The sequence below is a fragment of the Marmota flaviventris genome, chromosome 7, assembly GCF_047511675.1.
Source record: "Marmota flaviventris isolate mMarFla1 chromosome 7, mMarFla1.hap1, whole genome shotgun sequence".
Classification (NCBI taxonomy): domain Eukaryota; kingdom Metazoa; phylum Chordata; class Mammalia; order Rodentia; family Sciuridae; genus Marmota; species Marmota flaviventris.
Genome location: NC_092504.1, coordinates 145,126,911 through 145,150,375, shown reverse-complemented (window position 1 = coordinate 145,150,375; position 23,465 = coordinate 145,126,911). Strand labels below are relative to the sequence as shown.

General features: G+C 50.4%; 1 protein-coding gene and 1 long non-coding RNA gene across 3 annotated transcripts in view; one reads left to right on the top strand and one right to left on the bottom strand.

Annotated features, from left to right (window-relative positions):
- Positions 1–14,795, bottom strand: part of Prss12 (serine protease 12) — a 63,371-nt gene extending 48,576 nt beyond the window's left edge. The window contains exon 1 of the mRNA XM_027952333.2: positions 14,333–14,795. Coding sequence (XP_027808134.2) covers positions 14,333–14,777 — 445 coding nt within the window. The 5' untranslated portion in view covers positions 14,778–14,795. The remainder of the gene's footprint in view (positions 1–14,332) is intronic.
- Positions 14,796–16,033: 1,238 nt separating this feature from the next.
- Positions 16,034–21,433, top strand: LOC139706549 (uncharacterized). 2 transcript variants are annotated; one of them, XR_011708171.1, is made up of 4 exons: positions 16,034–16,513; positions 18,466–18,707; positions 20,564–20,669; positions 20,960–21,433. It is a non-coding gene; the product is annotated as an uncharacterized lncRNA (long non-coding RNA). The 2 variants fall into 2 exon arrangements; XR_011708170.1 differs by having other exon boundaries at positions 20,272–20,669.
- Positions 21,434–23,465: the final 2,032 nt, after the last annotated feature.

The following is a 23,465-nucleotide window of genomic DNA, read 5'->3' as shown; positions in this document are numbered from 1 at the left end:
TGCTGTTCTACACACCATGGAGTCACTAGGGTTGGCGCAGCCTGAGGACTGCTGTCCTACACACCATGGAGTCACTAGGGCAGGCACAGCCTGAGGACTGCTGTCCTACACACCATGGAGTCACTAGGGCAGGCACAGCCTGAGGACTGCTGTTCCACACACCATGGAGTCACTAGGGCAGGCACAGCCTGAGGACTGCTGTTCCACACACCATGGAGTCACTAGGGCAGGCACAGCCTGAGGACTGCTGTTCCACACACCATGGAGTCACTAGGGCAGGCACAGCCTGAGGACTGCTGTTCCACACACCATGGAGTCACTAGGGCAGGCACAGCCTGAGGACTGCTGTTCTACACACCATGGAGTCACTAGGGCAGGCACAGCCTGAGGACTGCTGTTCTACACACCATGGAGTCACTAGGGCATCACAGCCTGAGGACTGCTGTTCTACACACCATGGAGTCACTAGGGCAGGCACAGCCTGAGGACTGCTGTTCCACACACCATGGAGTCACTAGGGCAGGCACAGCCTGAGGACTGCTGTTCTACACACCATGGAGTCACTCAGGGCAGGCACAGCCTGAGGACTGCTGTTCTACACACCATGGAGTCACTAGGACAGGCACAGCCTGAGGACTGCTGTTCTACACACCATGGAGTCACTCAGGGCAGGTACAGCCTGAGGACTGCTGTCCTACACACCATGGAGTCACTAGGGCAGGCACAGCCTGAGGACTGCTGTCCTACACACCATGGAGTCACTAGGGCAGGCACAGCCTGAGGACTGCTGTCCTACACACCATGGAGTCACTAGGGCAGGCGCAGCCTGAGGACTGCTGTTCTACACACCATGGAGTCACTAGGGCAGGCACAGCCTGAGCACTGCTGTTCTACACACCATGGGGTCACTAGGGCAGGCACAGCCTGAGGACTGCTGTTCTACACACCATGGAGTCACTCAGGGCAGGCGCAGCCTGAGGACTGCTGTTCTACACCATGGAGTCACTAGGGCAGGCACAGCCTGAGGACTGCTGTCCTACACACCATGGAGTCACTAGGACAGGCACAGCCTGAGGACTGCTGTTCTGTACACCATGGAATCACTAGGGTTGGCGCAGCCTGAGGACTGCTGTTCCGCACACCATGGAGTCACTAGGGCAGGCACAGCCTGAGGACTGCTGTCCTACACACCATGGAGTCACTAGGGCAGGCACAGCCTGAGGACTGCTGTCCTACACACCATGGAGTCACTAGGGCAGGCACAGCCTGAGGACTGCTGTCCTACACACCATGGAGTCACTAGGGCAGGCACAGCCTGAGGACTGCTGTCCTACACACCATGGAGTCACTAGGGCAGGTGCAGCCTGAGGACTGCTGTTCTACACACCATGGAGTCACTAGGGCAGGCACAGCCTGAGGACTGCTGTTCTACACACCATGGAGTCACTAGGGCAGGTGCAGCCTGAGGACTGCTGTTCTACACACCATGGAGTCACTAGGGCAGGCACAGCCTGAGGACTGCTGTCCTACACACCATGGAGTCACCAGGGCAGGCACAGCCTGAGGACTGCTGTTCTACACACCATGGAGTCACTAGGGCAGGCACAGCCTGAGGACTGCTGTTCTACACACCATGGAGTCACTAGGGCAGGTGCAGCCTGAGGACTGCTGTTCTACACACCATGGAGTCACTAGGACAGGCACAGCCTGAGGACTGCTGTCCTACACACCATGGAGTCACTAGGGCAGGCGCAGCATGAGGACTGCTGTCCTACACACCATGGAGTCACTAGGGCAGGCACAGCCTGAGGACTGCTGTCCTACACACCATGGAGTCACTAGGGCAGGTGCAGCCTGAGGACTGCTGTTCCACACACCATGGAGTCACTAGGGCAGGCACAGCCTGAGGACTGCTGTCCTACACACCATGGAGTCACCCAGGGCAGGCACAGCCTGAGGACTGCTGTCCTACACACCATGGAGTCACTAGGGCAGGCACAGCCTGAGGACTGCTGTTCTGCACACCATGGAGTCACTCAGGGCAGGCGCAGCCTGAGGACTGCTGTCCTACACACCATGGAGTCACCCAGGGCAGGCACAGCCTGAGGACTGCTGTTCTACACACCATGGAGTCACTAGGGCAGGCACAGCCTGAGGACTGCTGTTCTACACACCATGGAGTCACTAGGGCAGGCACAGCCTGAGGACTGCTGTTCTACACACCATGGAGTCACTAGGGCAGGCACAGCCTGAGAGCTGCTGTTCCACACACCATGGAGTCACTAGGGCAGGCACAGCCTGAGGACTGCTGTCCTACACACCATGGGGTCACTAGGGCAGGCACAGCCTGAGGACTGCTGTTCCACACACCATGGAGTCACTAGGGCAGGCACAGGCTGAGGACTGCTGTTCCACACACCATGGAGTCACTAGGGCAGGCACAGGCTGAGGACTGCTGTTCCACACACCATGGAGTCACTAGGGCAGGCACAGGCTGAGGACTGCTGTCCTACACACCATGGAGTCACTAGGGCAGGCACAGCCTGAGGACTGCTGTCCTACACACCATGGAGTCACTAGGGCAGGCACAGCCTGAGGACTGCTGTCCTACACACCATGGGGTCACTAGGGCAGGCACAGCCTGAGGACTGCTGTTCCACACACCATGGAGTCACTAGGGCAGGCACAGCCTGAGGACTGCTGTTCTACACACCATGGAGTCACTAGGACAGGCACAGCCTGAGGACTGCTGTTCTACACACCATGGGGTCACTAGGACAGGCACAGCCTGAGGACTGCTGTTCCACACACCATGGAGTCACTAGGGCAGGCACAGCCTGAGGACTGCTGTTCTACACACCATGGAGTCACTAGGACAGGCACAGCCTGAGGACTGCTGTTCTACACACCATGGAGTCACTAGGACAGGCACAGCCTGAGGACTGCTGTTCCACACACCATGGAGTCACTAGGGCAGGCACAGCCTGAGGACTGCTGTTCCACACACCATGGAGTCACTAGGGCAGGCACAGCCTGAGGACTGCTGTCCTACACACCATGGAGTCACTCAGGGCAGGCACAGCCTGAGGACTGCTGTCCTACACACCATGGGGTCACTAGGGCAGGCACAGCCTGAGGACTGCTGTTCCACACACCATGGAGTCACTAGGGCAGGCACAGCCTGAGGACTGCTGTCCTACACACCATGGAGTCACTAGAGCAGGCACAGCCTGAGGACTGCTGTCCTACACACCATGGGGTCACTAGGGCAGGCACAGCCTGAGGACTGCTGTCCTACACACCATGGAGTCACTCAGGGCAGGCACAGCCTGAGGACTGCTGTCCTACACACCATGGAGTCACTAGGGCAGGCACAGCCTGAGGACTGCTGTCCTACACACCATGGAGTCACTAGGGCAGGCACAGCCTGAGGACTGCTGTCCTACACACCATGGGGTCACTAGGGCAGGCACAGCCTGAGGACTGCTGTTCCACACACCATGGAGTCACTAGGGCAGGCACAGGCTGAGGACTGCTGTTCCACACACCATGGAGTCACTAGGGCAGGCACAGCCTGAGGACTGCTGTTCTACACACCATGGAGTCACTAGGGCAGGCACAGCCTGAGGACTGCTGTTCTACACACCATGGAGTCACTAGGGCAGGCACAGCCTGAGGACTGCTGTTCTACACACCATGGAGTCACTAGGGCAGGCACAGCCTGAGGACTGCTGTCCTACACACCATGGAGTCACTAGGGCAGGTGCAGCCTGAGGACTGCTGTCCTACACACTATGGAGTCACTCAGGGCAGGCACAGCCTGAGGACTGCTGTCCTACACACCATGGAGTCACTAGGGCAGGTGCAGCCTGAGGACTGCTGTCCTACACACTATGGAGTCACTCAGGGCAGGCACAGCCTGAGGACTGCTGTCCTACACACCATGGAGTCACTCAGGGCAGGCACAGCCTGAGAGCTGCTGTCCTACACACCATGGAGTCACTAGGGCAGGCACAGCCTGAGGACTGCTGTTCCACACACCATGGAGTCACTAGGGCAGGCGCAGCCTGAGGACTGCTGTTCTGCACACCATGGAGTCACTAGGGCAGGCACAGCCTGAGGACTGCTGTTCTGCACACCATGGAGTCACTAGGGCAGGCACAGCCTGAGGACTGCTGTCCTACACACCATGGAGTCACCAGGGCAGGCACAGCCTGAGGACTGCTGTCCTACACACCATGGAGTCACTAGGGCAGGCACAGCCTGAGGACTGCTGTCCTACACACCATGGAGTCACTCAGGGCAGGCACAGCCTGAGGACTGCTGTCCTACACACCATGGAGTCACTAGGGCAGGCACAGCCTGAGGACTGCTGTTCTGCACACCATGGAGTCACTAGGGCAGGCACAGCCTGAGGACTGCTGTTCCACACACCATGGGGTCACTAGGGCAGGCACAGCCTGAGAGCTGCTGTCTACACACCATGGAGTCACTAGGGCAGGCACAGCCTGAGGACTGCTGTTCCACACACCATGGGGTCACTAGGGCAGGCACAGCCTGAGGACTGCTGTTCCACACACCATGGGGTCACTAGGGCAGGCACAGCATGAGGACTGCTGTTCTGTACACCATGGAGTCACTAGGGCAGGCACAGCCTGAGGACTGCTGTTCTACACACCATGGAGTCACTCAGGGCAGGCACAGCCTGAGGACTGCTGTTCTACACACCATGGAGTCACTAGGGCAGGCACAGCCTGAGGACTGCTGTTCTACACACCATGGAGTCACTAGGGCAGGCACAGCATGAGGACTGCTGTTCTGTACACCATGGAGTCACTAGGGCAGGCACAGCATGAGGACTGCTGTTCCACACACCATGGAGTCACTAGGGCAGGCACAGCCTGAGGACTGCTGTTCTACACACCATGGAGTCACTCAGGGCAGGTACAGCCTGAGGACTGCTGTTCTACACACCATGGAGTCACTAGGACAGGCACAGCCTGAGGACTGCTGTTCTACACACCATGGAGTCACTCAGGGCAGGCACAGCCTGAGGACTGCTGTTCTACACACCATGGAGTCACTAGGGCAGGCACAGCCTGAGGACTGCTGTCCTACACACCATGGAGTCACTAGGGCAGGCACAGCCTGAGGACTGCTGTCCTACACACCATGGAGTCACTAGGGCAGGCACAGCCTGAGGACTGCTGTCCTACACACCATGGAGTCACTAGGGCAGGCACAGCCTGAGGACTGCTGTCCTACACACCATGGAGTCACTAGGGCAGGCACAGCCTGAGGACTGCTGTCCTACACACCATGGAGTCACTAGGACAGGCACAGCCTGAGGACTGCTGTCCTACACACCATGGAGTCACTCAGGGCAGGTACAGCCTGAGGACTGCTGTCCTACACACCATGGAGTCACTAGGGCAGGCGCAGCCTGAGGACTGCTGTCCTACACACCATGGAGTCACTCAGGGCAGGCGCAGCCTGAGGACTGCTGTCCTACACACCATGGAGTCACCAGGGCAGGCACAGCATGAGGACTGCTGTTCTACACACCATGGAGTCACTAGGACAGGCACAGCCTGAGGACTGCTGTTCTGTACACCATGGAGTCACTAGGGTTGGCGCAGCCTGAGGACTGCTGTTCCGCACACCATGGAGTCACTAGGGCAGGCACAGCCTGAGGAGTGCTGTTCTACACACCATGGAGTCACTAGGGCAGGCACAGCCTGAGGAGTGCTGTTCCGCACACCATGGAGTCACTAGGGCAGGCACAGCCTGAGGACTGCTGTTCTGTACACCATGGAGTCACTAGGGCAGGCACAGCCTGAGGACTGCTGTTCCACACACCATGGAGTCACTAGGGCAGGCACAGCCTGAGGACTGCTGTTCTGTACACCATGGAGTCACTAGGGCAGGCACAGCCTGAGGACTGCTGTTCCACACACCATGGAGTCACTAGGGCAGGCACAGCCTGAGGACTGCTGTTCTGTACACCATGGAGTCACTAGGGCAGGCACAGCCTGAGGACTGCTGTTCCGCACACCATGGAGTCACTAGGGCAGGCACAGCCTGAGGACTGCTGTTCTACACACCATGGAGTCACTAGGGCAGGCACAGCCTGAGGACTGCTGTCCTACACACCATGGAGTCACTAGGGCAGGTGCAGCCTGAGGACTGCTGTTCTGTACACCATGGAGTCACTAGGGTTGGCGCAGCCTGAGGACTGCTGTTCTGCACACCAAGGAGTCACTCAGGGCGGGTGCAGCCTGAAGACTGCACAGAGTCACTCAGAGCAGAGTACAGCCTGCTCCTCAATCCAGGTTCACTAATTTCTCTTCTAATCCTCCTAAGAGTAAACTTCTTCACATACACCTAGCTCCAATGCTTTGTTTGGGAACCATTTCTATTGCCACCATCCCGTATTGTCAAGAAAGCATCCTCCCCTTTTCCTGATCCTGCCCACTGGAGCCAAGCATGCTGCTCTGCCCCTGGGGATGCAGCTACCATATCTGGGCTGCACCCAGCAGATGGACAAGTGCACTGCCTGGAAGCCTCTCAAGTACCAATTCAATGGAAATTGTTCTAAATATTTCTGTCCTAAAGTTTTGTTAATAATTATAATTGAACACTTGAAATCTTATAAGTTATAGGTCAACTCTACCAGCCATTAGAAATGTATAGACCAAACCTTTAAGGGAAAAATCCTGGGATGGCACAGGCCACGCCAACTGGTAGGACAAGAAGAAGAGCCTCAGAATTCACAAAATGAACTGCTACAGAAGAAAGTCTCCTGCCATCTAACAGCTTCGAGGCAGAAGTTCTGATGTCCAATAATGCTTAGAATTTTACTTTCCTGTATCCGTGACCAAAATGTTTTAGATCACTGTCATTTTAGTTTACAATTATTCTTCTTCTATATGGATATGGCTCCAGCTTTATAAACTAAGAAAACATAAAAGTTTCATGCTACAAAAATTTTCTTTATGGGCAACTTTGCTAGAACCAGGAATTTCCCAAACTGAGAACATTCAAGAAGCTTTTCTTTAACTGTTCTATCCCTTGCTGTCAATCCAAGGGGCAGGACTGGAATTCCCTTCTCAAATCTCCTTATTTTGCACCATCAGGCTGCTGCTATGTGTTGATGAGTGCACCCCAGATGTCCAAGTGCTGCTCCCTACCAGTGAGAGGCCTGCACTCAGATGGATGGGCAGATGGACGGGCCCCAGTCCAGCATGGGAGTCCTCACATGAAGGGGGACCTGGACACAGATGCACAGGGCCATCCATGTCAACAGGGTGACCCTCCCAGGAGAAGTGAGGAGAGAGCCTGGAGCAGATCCTTCCCTGGAGCCTGCAAAGCAGCAGGTCTGGCCCACATGTTGGCAGAGGACACAGAGCCTCCAGGACCCAGAGGCCTGTTTTGAGGGTCTGTTTTTTGAGCCATTTAGTGTGTGGTGCTTCTCTGGCAAGTAGGAGAGCAAAGGCAGTCCTGTGGCTTTGACCCTCCTGGACGGCTGGACACACTCCTCTCCCTGCACTCCACAAGTCCAGACCTGAAGAAAGACTTGGGGAGGAACCAGCAGGGTGGCCCCCTTCGATCTGTGAACCCAGCTCTTTCCAAAATAAAGCAAATTAAAAGACATGCCAACTCAGTTGATCAAAATGCACTTACAAAACGGCATACACTCCTGTGAAGAGGACAAAACCAGGAAAAACAAAGACCTGGCAGTTTTCTGAGCAGAATTAGTAATGAATAGTTTTAAAATCAATGTGGAAATGAGTTTAAAAATTCATGTCATCACACAAATATTTTTTCATCTACTACTGAACTTCACAGATGCACAGAACAATTAATTTTAGTCATTTCTGTTGTTCTGGCAGGACAGAAAGAAAGCGTGGTGGTAATACCAAGATATTGATCAGATCATTGACAAAAATATACATAAATCTGTGAGCAAAATAGTGATTTCAACTTATGCACTACTTGAAAGAACAACCCATTTCATGGTGGACAATTTGGTTCACACATTTGGCACCAAATTAAATACACTGCTGCTTTGTTCCAAGCACTAGGGAAAGTATGCTGAATAATCATTTCCAACCTTAACTATGAAATATACAAAAAATTCACAGTGTCTGAAAACAACTGATTTGGGGAACTGTATTTGAATTTTTCAAGCACTATACAGGGTGTGAGGTTAATTTGGACTTTCTTTCTACACCTGGATAGTACTAAGACATGCTATTCTTTTTTTTTTAATATTTATTTTTTAGTTTTTGGCGGACACAACATCTTTGTTTATATGTGGTGCTGAGGATCGAACCCGGGCGCACGCATGACAGGCGAGCACGCTACCACTTGAGCCACATCCCCAGCCCCTAAGACATGCTATTCTTGTCTATAATTATATTGACCCATTACTCACATCTGTTTTAATATTGAAAAATAGTAGATTTTATTCAAATCGTCCCAGGTCAAAATGAAATCAAATCCCTTTTCAACCTATAGGGCATTTCCCTCAACCAATATCCAGCAGAACTGTATTTGCCTCCATAAGTTCACATCTATAATTCATATTAATTGTTCATCTTTTATTCATGTGGCTACTTTTAGTGCTGAGAAAAAATCCTAAATTGGCCTGGTTCAAAATAAGAAAGCATGCTCTGAATAATCAATTTTATCCACTTACATCATGCAAATCTTAGATTATCCCTTGGTTTAAAACACCACATGAGGTCATCTCCATCTGTGGTTGCTATAAAATCATATGCAGAAGCCCAGCAGAGCACTCAACAAGGGGTGTGTCGTCAGCACTGGCAGCAACCCTCTCTCTGTCTCCCAGAGCACATACCTTGGGGAAGGCAATGGAAACATCATTCTCCAAACACCTCCAACATGGGGCACGAGATGCCTTCTTTATCTACCCTTGCTGCCCTTACAAGAATCAATATTTCTACCCTGTCCCTTCTGGCAATCCTAATAAGAAACATTCACATGTGTGTGCCGGCACAGAATGCAGTGGGGGAATCTCTTTGCTCACAATAAAACTTATTAATATTGTATTGATTTGCAAGGAGGAGAGGGAGGAAAAGGTGGCTGAGAATGCAAGAATAAGCTGTGCGTGACTTCTGATATCAATGTGCCACCCACATGGCAGGTGGTTCATACCAGTCCTTCACATGGGCACAGCCTACAGAGGCCAGCTTCAGAGGACTGAACTCCCCTCACATACATTCAGGAAAAAAGAAAAAGCTCATCCAACAACAGAACTAATTTTGATATCCTCAACAATTATGGAATTATTCCTTTCAGAAATAAATTTGCCAGTAATATTTGCCTGCAGATAGCATCTAAAAATAAGAAAATATGCTTTAACCAGCAAACCAGGCTGTAAATGGTTTGCATCTCGACATGGATTTAAAAAAAAGGGATGTAGCACTTCCTAGTATAGCTTTTTTAGCTACTTACTCTTTAATTGCATTGTTTCTCAAATACATGAACAAACCCCGAGTGTGCTCCAGAGCAGAGCCTGGTGGTGACCGCACTTGCTCTGGCCTCAGGATGAGGCTGCCAAGCCAGGAAACAGCATTGTTGCCTCTTCCAGAAGAGGCACGTGCTCTTGCTTGAAAAATTCAAGTACAGTTCTCCAAATCAGTTGTTTTCAGAGGGTCCTTGAAGTGCCCATGCGAAGAAACTCCTGACAAGTCTCCTTGCTCTCTCAAAGGAACATGCCCAAAGAGGGACCCTCTTTCTCCCGAGCACTGTTCTGTCTCTACTGAAGCCTGGGGTGCCCACCAGCCCAGGGCTGAGGCCCCACACCGAGCAGCAGAAGAGCAAGGAACAGCACGGACCACACTGCAGCTGTCCATCCACCAGACCTGGCAACGTGCACAAGTCTCCCAAGTGTTCCGCTCACCCTGAGCTGGGTTCCATTCTCTGTCTTCCAAACCAACCCAGCTGACGCATGCCACATCCATACCCAAATTCATGATCATCGTTTGCTTTCTCCTCCAAATGGTCCACAGACACCATTACTTCACATGTATAATTATTACATTCAATTATTACTTTAGTGTCTGCACTAGATCCATCCCATGTAAAGTACCCTGAGCTTTGTTGCTGAATATGTTAGTTTGGTCCCACCAACTGGTTACAAACCAAATTACTATTGTGCAAGTTACCTTAACACCCATGACAGTAACCACAGACATAACACCCCAGACAAAATTTCATAAAAAGCAATAGTAACTGGATATCTTATTTTCTTCTTAGGAAAAAAAATTATCATCACAATGATTAAGAGTCAAATAATGCTCCAAACCTAAATATTTCACATCTTCCTTAGGCAGATTGAGCTCAGTGTTTAAAATCCAGCCAGGAAATGTATCGGTCTGATATTGCTAATAAACTTTTCAACAACTGCTACCTAGGATCAAGAGAGCAGTGAGAGGGAGGGGCAGCAGCCTGATCACTTTTTAATCACCTCACTCCAAACAGCAGATGGGCTTCAGAGGACAGCGTGTGAGCTCCACTTCTGTCCACATGCCCATTCTCCCTGTGTGAATCAAGAGGTCTGGGTGGTGCTTTGGTCAGCTTTTCATTGCTATGACCAGAAGACCTGACAAGAGCCGTACAGAGGAGGAAATGGTCAGTCTGCCTCATGGTTTCAGAGGTTCAGTCCATGGTCAGCTGACTCCATGGCTCTGAACCCAGAGCTCATCACGGTGGGAGGGTGTGGAGGAGGAAAACAGCCCACGAGGTGACAGGAAGCAGAGGGAGAACTCCACTCACCAGGGACAAAATAAACCCCCACAGGCACACCCCCAGTGACGCACCTGCTGACAGTTACCAGCCAGTAAATCCCTATCAGTATGTCACTCCAGAGACTAGGTTACAGCTCTCACAACCTAGCCTTTTCACCCTGAATGTTCTTGCATCAACTCACCAGATCTTTTGGGGGGGGACCCTCCACACCTAGGCCAGTTACAGGTAGGTAACTGCATACAAGCAGATCATCAAGATGCGTCAAGGCAGATCTATGAATCACTGTGCTACCGTCTGGATCTTAAACGTCCCCCGGAAACCCGTAAAGGCTTGGTCACCAGCCTGTGGTGCCATTGGGAGGTGGTGGAACCTGTAGGGGTAGGGCTTGGTGGGAGGAAGCAAGGTTGCTGGGGACTGCCCCCAAAAGACATTGGGAACCCCTGCAGTTTTTATCTTTGCCTTCTGAGCACTGCAAGGTGAGCAGCTTTCCTCCACCACTTCTCACTGCCCTGGATGCTCTGCCTCACCACAGAACCAAAACCACAGAGCCAGGCAACCACAGCCAAGAGACACGTCCTTCTATCCAGGCTAATGATCTCGGCCCTGAATTTTATCAACCTGACCCCATCAAGTCACCAGCCACTTGAGTTGAATTCACTTTGTTGCTTGTGAGAAAGGGTGGCTCCTGTCCCAGTGCCAAGCAAGTTGTCCCATCCGCCATGTCAACCCCAGCAGGAAAGGCACTGTCCGTTTGGTCAGGAGGCACCAACTTGTTGTAAGGGATTGTTGGGGGACTTTGGTGAGTTGCCTGTTCATCCTTCCTGCAGGCATGTGGAAATAACCTGGCCCACACTCATTTAATATCCGTATTCTAGTAAACTAGGTTGTTACTATCCCACACTGCTCAAACCTCTGTCAGCAGCACCATTTTCTAAATCCACACCTATGCCCTATGTGCACTCTGAGCCTGGCAAGGTCACATCACCGGCAGCAGGCTAAGCTGTTCTGCATTATGGCTCACCACACTGTCTAGGAAGCTGGTGATGCCTCCCGTGGGGTTCGGACTGTGAAAGAGTGTTTTCAGCATTCAAATCCCTTAGACATGCAAATTGTACTTCTGAAACAGCCAGAGTCACAGGCAGCGCAGAATGATTCTTTATTACTAATCTGCAACCTCCATGAGGCCAGGGCTCAGGCACCATCTCTCCTGCTCTAAGGCTGAAGCCACTGGAATGGCAAGGCCTGCCCAAGCTCACTGAGAACCCACACTGCCCAGGCTTGACTGAGACCCCACCTTGCTCAATCTGTCCAAAGGACCAATCTGTTCGAAGCTTTTCTCCAGAGGAGAAAGATAAAGCTCTAAGAGTTGAAGAGTCTCACCCAATACTGAGTGCTGAAACAGCACCCACATTTTTGTTCCCAGCGTCACTGAACTGCAAGAGCAGGAAAGCCCCACAATCAGAGCACACCAGTCCTCTCAAAACAGGAGCTATGCTGAGCCAGACCCGGCCATGACAGGTAGGTGGCTCTGGTTAACAGTCAGTCCATTAGTAGGCAACACTGCCTGTCCTGGTCTTCGGAGGTAGGAAGGGCATTTACCACCCACCTTGGTGGTTTCTTTGTTCTTCTTGTGTTCAGGCATTTAATACATTACTATGCAATGTCTGTCTCCCCCCACCCCCAGTTACTAGGACACATAGGCATTGAAAAAATTTGAATCACTATCCAACTGAAGGCGGAAGGGGTGCTGGAAATCCAGTGCCAAGCTACTCCTCTCATTAGGGATGTACAACTCAAAGTGATATACATCTGTGAAAGAGCAGTAGATCACTATAATTTTCAAACTTTGAATTCCTTTTTTAGTATGTTTTTATATAATTTAAGAAATTGGATATTATTTCTTAAACATTTAGTCCCTAATCTGTCTCCACCGTCATCTACTTATAAAACTAAAACTAATTGGAAAATGAAAAAAAAAAACTATCAATGCTTGCTAGATATAAAGTTTTGCTATAAATAATCTCTTACGGTAAATGAGACAATCTCAAGGCTCTTTGCTTGATACCACCTCCAACCCTTCACACCCACATGGATGTCCCTCCTGGGAACACAATGAGTGTTGACTTCATTCTCTGGGATTAAGGACAATTGATCCCAACCTTCCTGTCACTTTGCTTTAGCTGACGCACAGATAAACAGAAAGGGCAGGGCTCCACTTCATGCAGCTCTGCCCCACCACTTGGGTGAAAAGCAGCCAATTTTTTTTTAAGAAGAAATTCAAACTTTGAAGGACATAAGGTTTTTAATTTCCTAGTTGTTATGGAAGATAAAAAAGCTATTATTAAACAAAACCCCAACAATTCAAAATGAAGCACCATCTTAAGGCACACTGTTATTTACATGCAAGTTATTGATGCGCTGCTTTTATTACTACCAACCTAAACCATGTTACTGAGCCCCCCACCCCATCCCCTGCACACCATCAACTCATCCCCATACTGGACAAGGAGCTTATAGAGCCAAATCAGACTCCAGGAAACATAGCTGCTTCTTTACTAAGATGGCTTCCAGTCCTCCCTCGGTCCCTCTCCCTCAAGCCTTGTTTACCACACTGCCACCCAAACACACCTTGTATCTAGGCCTAGGAGTTTTGCCATACTTTTCAAACACAAACAAATGATGGGATACAGGCAAAAATCTACCACATTTTCCCCCAAATTCGGGTCTAAAGAAAGGAAGGAAGGAAGGTTGGTGGTTGTCATGTTAGATGACAATTACAGTCGATGACAATAGTATCTTCCTTTCTAAAAGGAGTAATTGGCGACTTGTAGCACGGCTTGAGCCTGTAATCCCAGCAGCTCCGGAGGCTAAAGCAGGAGGAATGCGAGTTCAAAGCCAGCCTCAGCAATTTACCTAGGCTCCAAGCAACTCGGCCAGACCCTGTCTCAAAAAAAAGGATTAAGTTCCCCTGGGTTCAATAACTGGTTAAAAAAAAAAAAAAAAAAAGTTGAAATTGGCAACTTTGTCTCCTTGACTTTGCTTCCTTTAGGTAAATATCATAAAGCCCTCAAGGCAAACTGACCCAGAGAACAAACCAACATGCACACATCCACCTTCAGCGGGGCACACCCTTCGCCCCCCCACACACCCGCACAGGCCCCCCACAGGTACATCCACCCACACACCTGTCGACGCCCATATGTCCCCCACAAGCCTACCCGCTCATAACCTACACACACCCATGCTCCTCCGCACACCCCCCACACACTCACAGGCCCCTCACAAGCGCACAAACACCCCCAAAAGTCTCCACGCACGCGACCCAGGGAGCAGCAGAAGGCAGCCGCATCTGCAGACCCCGAGCTCGGCACGGAAGCCGTCTGTTCTGACAGCCTTCGCGCTCACTCCCAGCTGGGACCTGCGGGGAACGCACCTTCCAGGTGGCTCCGCACACCCCACCGCTCGAGAGTCCGCAGCCTCCGCTGGCCCCGGCCGCCCACGCCCTCCCCGCGGGGCCGCTCCAGGCCAGCTCGCGCCGCGGGCCCCCGTGACTCACCGCGCGGGCAGCCGCAGTAGCCCCAGTCCGCCTGGCCGGGGGCGCTGCGGTAGAAGCACCAGGGAGCGCCCGCGCCGTCGGGGCTGCGGCAGAAGTTGTGGCGCTGCCCTCGAAGCGAAGCCCAGCCCTCCGGGGGCGGCCGCTCCAAGAAGGCGGGCACCTCCGCCCAGGGCAGACACCGGGCGCCCCGGGCCGTCTCGTGGATCCCTGGCGCGCCGCCGGGGCAGACGCCGCGGAACAGCCCGGGAGCGCGCCGGGCCCGGACGGCACGCGGGAGCGGCGGGGAAGTCCCGGACCTCCGCTGCGGGGTGGGGCTGGAGTCCTGGTGCCGGGGACCCGGAGGGGGCGGGTGGCGGTGGTGCAGATACCCCCGCCTCGGATCCCCGCTGACCGCCTCGGCGAGAGCCCCTAGCATCAGCGCCAGCACCAGGCTGGCGAGCGTCATGGTGCCGGCGCTGCGGGGTTTGGTCCGATCCCCGGGCTCGGCGGGTGCTCAGAGGCGGAGCAGGCCCCCTCCCAGCCGGCTCGCGGACGCCGCCTCCCCGCGCCTCCGGGGGCGCCGGGGTCGCGAGCTCGCGGAAGGCGGGTGCCGAGTTCCGGGCGCCTAAGCGCGGACGGGGATGTGGGCCAGCGCGGCGGGGGGCGGGGGCGGGGAGAGCGGCAGCAGCTGCGGGTCCCCTGCCGACCCGGTGGTCCCGGGTCGCACTGCCCCTCCGCCTGGTCTCTACCCTGACCGTGTCGTGCTTTCTCTGTTTTTCAGTCTTTAGAAAAGTGTGGATGAAAGTGGATGCAGCTCTGCCTGGCCACCTCCCAGAGGCGACCTTATCAGAGCGCGAGGGGAGTGTTCCAGCTGAGCTGGGAGCTCTTCAAGGACAGCACCACGTCTAGTTCAGCTTGGTGCCCGGTGCTTAGCCCCGTGCCCAATCCATAGTGCCGACCCGACCCAGGGAAGGAGCTGGAGCCCTCCTCTTCCCGCCTCCCACCTCCCCCTCGCCTGGGACAACGCCAGTTACTTGGTTATTACTGGGATTCGGCGAGGCCCTCTTCCTACCGAAAGTCCTCCGTAACCAGAGGATGCTTCAACCATCCGGGCCTCCATCCCATGCAAGACTGTGTCCTCCCAGCGCCTGCCGGGTTTTGCAGGACAAGCTATTTCTTAGCCTTTGGGAGGTGCGCTCCGCCTGCGGCACTTCTGTAGCCTCTGCTCCCCGAGCTTCGCTGAGTAGGCCCTTCCACCCGCCTCCGTCCAGGATTAAGTCACCTTAGAATGTTCAAGAAGTTGACTGGGGAGGAGGTTTTAGAATTTCCCGTCCAGTTGTTCTGACAATGCAGCCAGAGTGAACCGAGGAAAACCAAGGTAACGTTTGACTTTTTGCGTTGCATTGCGGGGGAGGAACAAGCGCTGAGAACACACCCCGAGGGAAACGCAAACCAAGCCTAATGTTTGCTGTTAGGACAGAGGTTTCAGTTAGGAGCCGAATCCTTTACTCAAAAACCTGATTTTGCTTAACTTTTGTGAATCATCTTATTGGAATCCTTTTCACTCTTATTAACGAAATATTTGATTTTACTTCAGAGAGAATTGGTCTTAGAAATGCAGGAATGTATTTGTTAAGTCTTTATTCAAGATTTTTGCTGCTGTTGTTCAAGATGCATTGTTTTACTTTTTACTAATATTCTTCAGGCTCCAAAAGCACAGTTAAACTGTCCTTGTGGAAGAAACTGAAAGATGTGGTCTGTTTGCTTATTTTAGCAGGAATTGAGTTGGAAAACAAGTTTTAAGCATGGTGGAGATAGTTCTGATCAGTCAGCCCCTCTCCTCTGTCCTCTTTTCCACCCTGGGCTGCGGTGTGGCCCTGGAAAGCTCCTGAGATTCAGTCCACTGGCTGGCTTGGACCCTGCTCCCCCACCACCACCCCAGGATCCCAGACTTCACACTGCCTGAAATGCTGCAAACACAGCCACTTCCCACACACCAACCCTCCCTTCAGAGAGGGGGAGTGAAGAGAAGATGTGGAAACTGATCTCCAGAGAGAAGCAGGCCTTGGGCAGGGCCTGTATGGAAGAGGAACAAGACTCCCCAAGGCCTGCTCACACGAACAGATTGTGAGATCAAGAGCATAAAAATGGAGTCATCGATGGAAACCCCCTATCTGGAGTTCATCATTTAAGTGTTACAACGTATCCTTCTTAGAAAACAAAACGGCATTTATATAATTGGAGCATGAATCTGAGGGCCTCAATCTGGGTCTTGCTTCCTATTTTATAGTCATAGTATGACTTAAATAGCTGTGTTCCTTATTGGCTTCTGCCCTCCTCTGTTAACACTTTCCCTTCCTCTAGTCTTCCATTTTCCACCACAGCTACCCACATGCAGGTGTTTAGTATTTCATAGTTACTCAAACTATACACAGAAAAGGAGAAAAATGTGCATATGTATGTGTCTCCAAAAGGTGGTCTCACTGGCCTTGGAAACAAACCTGCGCTCAGTCTGGCTGCAGACCTAAGCCATGGTGGGGCACTAGATATGCTCTCCAAGGCCCCTGAGGGACAGCTCTCTGCCGGGCCAACAGGAGCACTCCCTGCAAGCTGCACAGCAGAGAACACCTGAAGGTCTACCTCAGGGAAAAGCACAGCCTCAGGGTCCTGATTCCAGCCCTCACAGTGTCACCTGTGTGAATCCACCTTCCAGAAGCAGGGCAGGCCAGCTGACCTCCCGTCACGCCCTGGCTCTCTACTGCACCTCAGTCACTCCCACTCTGAGCCTGGCAGGCAGGAGGCTGCCTGCTCTGCCCACTTAGCCATGTCCCTCCTCCCTCCCCACTTTCCTTCTCAACAGCTTTTGTCCCTAAAGCCAATGAAATACGAAGAATGTCATAAGATGTCTCCTTGAGGAGTTTGGCCAAGTGTCATGAGTGCTTTCCAGTCCTGCAGCCATACTGTAGCTGCGAGTGAGCTGCAGCCACATAAGTGAAGGGCAAACAGAGGAAATGAAGAGCCACTCTGAGCTGCTTGCCCGTGACTGGGGTGACAGGCATTCAGAGTTCCACCTTCCCATCAAATGCAGGAGTCCTTTTCAGAGCTTCCTGGTAGTGGACCTCCACCCATCTCTTGAAAACTAATCATGAGGAATGCCTGTTGGAAGCTACATGCTTCAGACCTACGAGTCCAGAAATGTCCTCTCCTCTGGGGCCAGTTGATCCCCAGTAGAAACCCCTCACCCAGATGCACTTCTGGTTCCCATCCCGCCCCACCCCTGCGCGGAGGGAACAACCTGGTCCTGCAGAGCTGGGCTCACACGGGTTATCGTGACTGCTTTAGGGCCTCAGAGCATGCTGAAGACCCCTTTGCCCGCCCCTCCCTCTGGGAGGAGGTGCAGCTCCAGAACATCAACCACTCTCTGTCACTTGGGCCCCTTAGCAAAGTTTCTCCCTGAGGTGTGAATGTAGATCCATTCCTGATTCTCCCCCCTTTTGCTCGTGTGTTTTTCTTTGGAATCTTAGGAACGATAATAAAGCTGAGATTTGGTGTAGATTGAGGTAAAAGGAAGGAAGACAGCCCTTAACTGCCAGGCCTGGCTCCCAAGAAGCTATACTAGGGCTTGGGCAAAGCCCAGCATGTACTTGCCTGGGACCTCATGGGACAGAGATGGGGACACAAAAGTAGAAGTCAGGGACTCCACTTCCTGGTCACCATCAGCCTGGGCGAGCCTCTCCAGGCGGGGTGGGCTGTCTGCACCGTGGAGGTGACAGTGCTGCTTGGCAGAGTTTGAGGATAGAACCTCTTTGCTGAGCACAGGACGCTGACCAAATGGCCACTCTCTGAGTATGCGAGGATGCTGCTTCTCCTTGACTAAACACGCCACCGTCCCTCTCCTGCTTCTGACTTTCACACTGTATGCTGGACTCAAGTGTGGAAATGGCCTCACTCAACCACAGTTCATTGTACTAAAACCACGCTCAGGGGTTACTCGAGTGGTGCAGGTTTCAAGGGGAGAGATTTCAGACACCATACTGTGATGGCATGTGCTTCCTCACAGCCTGACGGGGGAGCACAGAGCTGCCTGAACTCCTACCATGTCCTTTAAAACCCATTCAAACTTCGAGGTTTTCCAAATCAAATTCTGTTCTCAGATATGTGTATCACTTCACATCACGCACACATCGTTCCAGAATCCTCTTCACAACAACCTACTAATGGAGAGGAGCGTGCCCCCACAGCAGCTGGCCTGGAGTGGCCACTGACAGGCCATCACTGGACACATGAAGTCTGATAGCTGAACATGGATGAGGGTCCTCATGCTCTGTCATGTGGAGTGTCGAGCCTAGAACAGAAGTCATGGAGCAGCAGCCAGTAGGGTGGATGTGCCATCCAGGTATGTTTTCCTTGGTACAAGAATCATTTTAGAAATGGAATTTTATGTATTTTTTAAAAAATTAGTGGTTAATATAAAATTAAAGTTTACTAGCTTCCCTTGCACATATGTTAGAATGCTTTTGACTGCAAGTAAAATAACCCTCAACTCACACTGCCTTTACAAAGGCCTGGGTGGTCTCAGACTATTTCTGAGATTCCTGGGATTGATTGCTTTAGGATCTAACTGTGCTATTGGGGTCTCAGACTCCCTTTTTCTCTCTGTTTGGCCATCTTAATGTTGGCTTCATCTGCAGAAAGCCAGCAAATGTCAAGGCAGAGCCTCTGTTCAGAGAATAAAGAGACTTGTTCTTTCTGAGCCTCTCTTATAGAAGCAAAATATCTTTCCTGGAAGATGCCCCTGGCATGTGGGCTAGAACTGGGTCACATGTCTCTCCATGAAACATTCCCTGGCCAGGAAGAGACACTTCCACTGCTTGGCTTGGATTCATTGCCTAGGGCACAATTGATGCTTGGAAATACCAGCCCATGTGTACCACACCGTAAAAAGCCAAAGGTCTGGCCATGTTGCAACCAAATTCCACAGAGTGACAAATGTCTTTAGCTTCCCCACCTTTGGACCTAGAGAACAGTCTCTGCTCTCCATGGGCCCCACGCCTGGCCTTTGCCAGAATTTGGTTTGCCACACCTTGTTCATACTTCTTCATCTGGGGAATTTCAGCTGTTTTGATGTTTGTGGGTACCTGAGCCTATAGATTCCCTAATGGTGAATGGATAATGGTGATAGTTGTCTATAGTGATGTGACAAGCTGTCCCGTAACTTAGTGGCTTAAAACAAGAAGTCTTTATTAGGTAGAGGGTCTCTGGTCTAATTCCGAGGTCTTTGATCCACTTTGAGTTGAGTTTTGTGCATGGTGACAGACAGGGGTTTAGTTTCATTTTGCTTCATGTGGATTTCCAGTTTTCCCAGTACCATTTGTTGAAGAGGCTATCTTTTCTCCAATGTATGTTTTTGGCACCCTTGTCTAGTATGAGATAACTGTGTTTATGTGGGTTTGTCTCTGTTTCTTCTATTCTGTACCATTGGTCTACATGTCTATTTTGGTGTGTGTGTGTGTGTGTGTGTGTGCAGACACACACACACACACATATACCTTTTATATTACTATAGGTTTGTAGTATAGTTTTAGGTCTGGTATTGTGATACCTCCTATTTCACTCTTCTCGCTAAGGATTGCTTTGGCTATTCTGGGTCTCTTTTTTTTCCAAATTAATTTCATGATTACTTTTTCTATTTCTATAGGAATTCTAATTGGAATCATATCCAATCTGTATAGCACTTTTGGTAGTATGTCTGTTTTGACAATATGAATTCTGCCTATCCAAAAGCATGAGAGATCTTTCTATCTTATAAAGTCTTCTTCAATTTTTTTCTTCAGTGTTTTGTATTTTTCATTGTAGAGGTCTTTCACCTCTTTTGTTAAATTGATTCCCAAGTATTTTATTTTATTTTATTATTTTTTGAGACTATTATGAATGGGGTATTTTCCTAATTTCTCTTTCAGATGATTTATCACTGATATATAGAAATGCAGTATGGATATTCCTTAGAAAACTTTGAATGGAACCACCATTTGACCCAGCTATCCCACTCCTCTGTCTCTACCCAAAGGACTTAAAATCAGCACACTACAGGGACACAGCCACATCAATGTTTATAGCAGCTCAGTTCACAATAGCTAAACTGTGGAGCCAACCCAGGTGTCCCTCAGTAGATGAATGGATAAAGAAACTGTGGTGTATACACAATGGAATATTACTCAGCAATAAAAGAGAATAAAATTATGGCATTTGCAGGTAAATGGATGGAGTTGGAGAATATCATGCTAAGCGAAGTAAGCCAATCCCCAAAAAACAGAGGCTGAATGTTCTCTCTGATGAGTGGATGCTGATACGTAATGAGGTGGGGGCATGGGAAAAATGGAGGAACTTTGGGCAAAGGAGGAGGAGGGGAGAGGGTGGGAGGGTCATGGGGGCAGGAAAGATGGTGGAATGAGATGGACATTATTACCTTAGGTACATGTATGACTGCACATATGGTGCCACACTATACCGTGCACAACCAGAGAAATGAAAAGTTGTGCTCTGCTTGTGTACAATGAATCAAAGTGCATTCTGCTGTCATATATAGCTAATTTGAATAAATAAATAAGTAAATTTATTTTTTTAAGAAAGAAGCCTTTATTATTGCAGAGCTTCTGAGGCTTGGCACCTGGGAGCGGCTGTTCTTGGTATTTTGGCTCCAGGCAGTGACATTCAGTCAGGATGTAAGTGAACCACAGTCACCTGAAGGCCTGCCTGGCTGGAGGACCTGCTCTGAGATTGTCCACCTGTGCTTCTCGGCCACTCACAGCAAGTAACAGCTTCCCTTGGTGAGGTTGGACCAAGAGAGCAATCAATGCAGAAGCCACCAGGGCTGGAGTATGTCCCTCCAGAAATGGAACCCTGGCTTCTGCTTCGTCCTGTTGCTCAGAGTCTATGTGCCCTGGCACGCGGCAGGAAGGGACCACACAAGGATGTGAATTCTAGAAGATGAAGGTCATGGGGCTGTCTTTTAGGCTGGCTGCCACAGCTGTGTCCTGCAAAATTACTCTGAAAAGAGCATATAAAAATAAAGTTTACTAGCTTCCCTTGCACATCTGTTAGAATGCTTTTGGCTGCAAGTAAAATAACCCTCAACTCAAATTACCTTTAAATAAGGCTCTTTAGAGGACTCTGTGGTCTCAGACTTTCTAAGCACTAAGATTCCCGGGACTGATTGTGTTGGGGTTTCTTAGTGTGGCCATGAGTTTTGCAAATGCTGAATATTACTGTCAACTAAGTTGACAGTAAATAAGTTAGTTACAGGGCCAGCTCCAAGCAGAGGTGATTTCCTCTCACAATTTCATCTCCCACCCCATTTTATGAGCAGACTCAGTCTTTGTTATCCAGTTGCAAGAAAACAAGATTCTACCAATGAAATCAGACATCCAGACTCCCAGCAGAAGCCTCTAGTGTACGAGCTGCCTGATGAGACTGGTTGTGTCCGCCAGTCTGCAGCTAGCAACATTTTAACATGGATGGAAGACAGCAAGCGATGGGCAGAGGGATCTGGGTAAAGGCATGAAAACAGCGGTGAGGTCATGGGCATTAGAATATTGCTAGAGACAAAGAAACACATGGGAACCAGCCCTAGTCCAACTGCTAAGGTCGCCAAGCTTGTCCAGTTAAATCACCCTGGGCATTTTTTTTTTATTGGTGCCCTGGGCATTTGTAACACAGCAATCTCGCACACACATTCCTAAGGCTTGCCCATGCACCTTTTCCCAAACAAACAAAAATCCCAGAGCATCATAGGGCTTGTATTTAGCACCATACAACCATGACAACTAGAAACAAATAGCTGGCCCAGCTGAATTCAGCCAGAATTCTTTTTTCCCCTCTTGCATGAAAAAGTCACATTGTGAAGGACACACACAATGTACTGAAAGATTGATACAGCCTTCAGACAAAGACTCATTGGCAGTATTTATAGCTGATTGTGTGATTAAAAAAACCTCAGGGCATGACGCTATCCTTGACTGGTCTTATTTTTAGAAGGCTTAGAAATCTCTCCACATGTAAAAAGCCTCTGCCTATGACTCAAAGCTCTTGTTATCAAGTGGTCATTAGAAAGAGGTAGGTGGGCCTGGCACCAGACATCTGTCATGCTGCAGCCACAGCTGGGCTTGAGGAGGTGCCTGGTGCCCACTCCTGCGGGCACCTGTGGAGAACTTGTCTTCAGATAAATTTTAAGCTAAATATTTCAAGGGCCCAACAACATCTTTGAGTGACAGTAACCAGTGTACCCAACTAGCTCAACCAGGCATCTCATGAGTAAAACAGACGGAAGACCCAACAAACAGATCTCTTGAAATGGAAAGTTTATGGTATTTAAACACTGAAAATTGGTGCAAGAAAAAAAGGGAAGACCTCCCCTTTCCACGGTTTCCACCTTTTGGGTCTCCTTCTTCCTCCAGGGAGAAGTCCTTTTTGTTGTCCTTTAATAAAGCTTCTACTTGCCAGTCTGAAAAAAAAAAAAAAAAGAAAGAAAGAAAAAGGAAAATTGGTGCAAACGCTGAACAAGGGCATGAGTCTCCCACGCCAGGAGTGAGTTTCAGTTTCCCTGTGTTCAGAACTGTCTTTGGAAGTTATGATTTTGTACTTTGTAACTTTCTCAAGTGAGAATGCAGAGTAAACATACTTCCAACATCTACATGCAGCTGTAAATCTTGAAGGAGCCCTTTGCTCAAGTGGCTGGTTGACTTTGTGTTTATTCTAGGCAAGTGCTTTAGGGCGCCCTTGCATCTCATGCACCTGGATCCTCGTGCTTTAGCAGAAGCTTCTTGATAAGTATTTTTCATGATCTCTGTCCCCACCTCTTACCTGGTTCTCCTGACGTCAGGGGATGAGTTAGCTTTGCCAGATGGTTGGTGGTAATAAATGCACAGGACACAATGGAATGCAGGGCTTTTCTCCTGAAAATTGGGTAGCTTTTCCTGGGAAAAGTTAATAAATACAAAGAAAACTGACTTTGTTTAGAATGTTTTATTTTTCTACAAACACACATGTTTCATTACATTTTTCACTTCTAACTCTCTGGGGAAACAGATTGGCTTTAGCAGTTCTATAGGCATTGAACCTGGGGGGCTGTGATCTCCATGATTTATAAAAGTGTCTA